The 1,498-nt window shown below is 37.4% G+C and overlaps 1 protein-coding gene across 1 annotated transcript; it reads right to left on the reverse strand.

Annotated features, from left to right (window-relative positions):
* Position 1: 1 nt before the first annotated feature.
* Positions 2 to 1,492, reverse strand: LOC140918595 (pentatricopeptide repeat-containing protein At1g59720, chloroplastic/mitochondrial-like; the record flags this gene model as incomplete). Its single annotated transcript, XM_073370933.1, has 1 exon — positions 2 to 1,492. A coding segment is annotated over exon 1 (1,392 nt), but the record flags the coding sequence as incomplete, so codon positions are not given.
* Positions 1,493 to 1,498: the final 6 nt, after the last annotated feature.

A 1,498-nucleotide genomic window follows, 5' to 3' on the forward strand; every position in this document is an offset into this window, starting at 1 on the left:
GAATGCCAATGAAGCTATTACCGGGCTCTGGTTTCCGAACTCTCCTTTCTTGCATTGATCTTCTCTCATTGCTCATTTCACTCCACCGACCCGTGCTTGCATACGTGTTAGCAAGAAGAACATAATCACTGCTATGGTCTGGTTCCAATTCCAATAGATGTTTTCTTACCTTTTCACCAAGTTCAACATTTCCATAACTTCGACATGCAGCTAACAATGTCCTCCATATAATAGCATTGCACTCTATCGACATGTGCTTTATCAATCTGTATGCTTCCACAACTAAACCAGCACGACCCAAAAGATCAACCATGCACCCATAATGCTTTATTGTCGGTTTGATATTATACTCTTTAATCATAATATCAAAATATTGTCTTCCTTCATCAACCAATCCTCCATGACTACAAGCACTCAACACTCCCAAGAAAGTAACATCGTTTGGTCTCTCAGCATTCTCTTGTAACATTCTTGTGAAAAGTGCTAAAGCCTCTTCTCCATTGCCATGGGAAGCAAGCCCAAGAATCATGATATTCCATGAAATTACATTCTTCCTTTTCATGTCGTTAAATGTCTCATAAGCTTCTTCCACTGCACCACACTTTGCATACATGTCAACAAGGGCATTTGAGACTGGTATGCTTTCACCAACATCAGTACTGCTATCTTTAACAAAGGCATGAATCTTCCTCCCAAAATCCAACTCTCCAATCGCACCACATGCTGAGAGTGTCAGTACAAAAGTGGCATCATCGGGTTGGAATTGCATGTCATTATTACATTGCATCATTCTGGGGAACAAATCAAGGGCTTGGTTGTAATTTCCACAATAAACATGACAGTCCATGATAGAATTCCAAGCAACTAAATCTGGTTTATGCATTTCCTCAAACACTTGGTGTGCAGTTTCTATATCCTTCAACATACCATACATATGCATGAGAGAATTTCTAACATAAGTATGCGTTTCAAGACCAAATTTAAAGATACTACAATGCAGTTGTTTCCCCAAAGTAACCGATCCTAATCTACTACCAATAATTTTAAAAAAGAAAGAGAAAGTGAACTTATCTGGTGATGTTGTAAGCTGCATTCTCTTATAAAAATGAATAGCTTTTTGAGGTTGGGTGGAATTACCAAAACCTCTAATCATGGTATTCCAAATAAATGAATCTGGTTTACGAATTGTGTTGAATAAAGAAAGTGCGTAATTCATATTATTGGAAACAGCACAAAACATAATAATATTTCCTGTGATGAGAAGGTTATGATGAAAACCAGATTGGATTATACGAGCATGTATCTCCTTCAAATGCTTCGTGGTGGAACATTGTTTTAAAAGATTCATGAAACTTTGTTCAGCTTTCCAAAATGCTACGCTTTTCGGACTCATAATAACGGTTTTTTTTACTTTGTTAAGCAGAGATGAGAAAGAAAAACGATGACATTAAAGAAACGAACCATGCACTAGGATGATTATAACCGGTTACCTGCTGAA

Source organism: Cicer arietinum, chromosome 7, assembly GCF_000331145.2.
Source record: "Cicer arietinum cultivar CDC Frontier isolate Library 1 chromosome 7, Cicar.CDCFrontier_v2.0, whole genome shotgun sequence".
In the NCBI taxonomy this organism is placed as follows: domain Eukaryota; kingdom Viridiplantae; phylum Streptophyta; class Magnoliopsida; order Fabales; family Fabaceae; genus Cicer; species Cicer arietinum.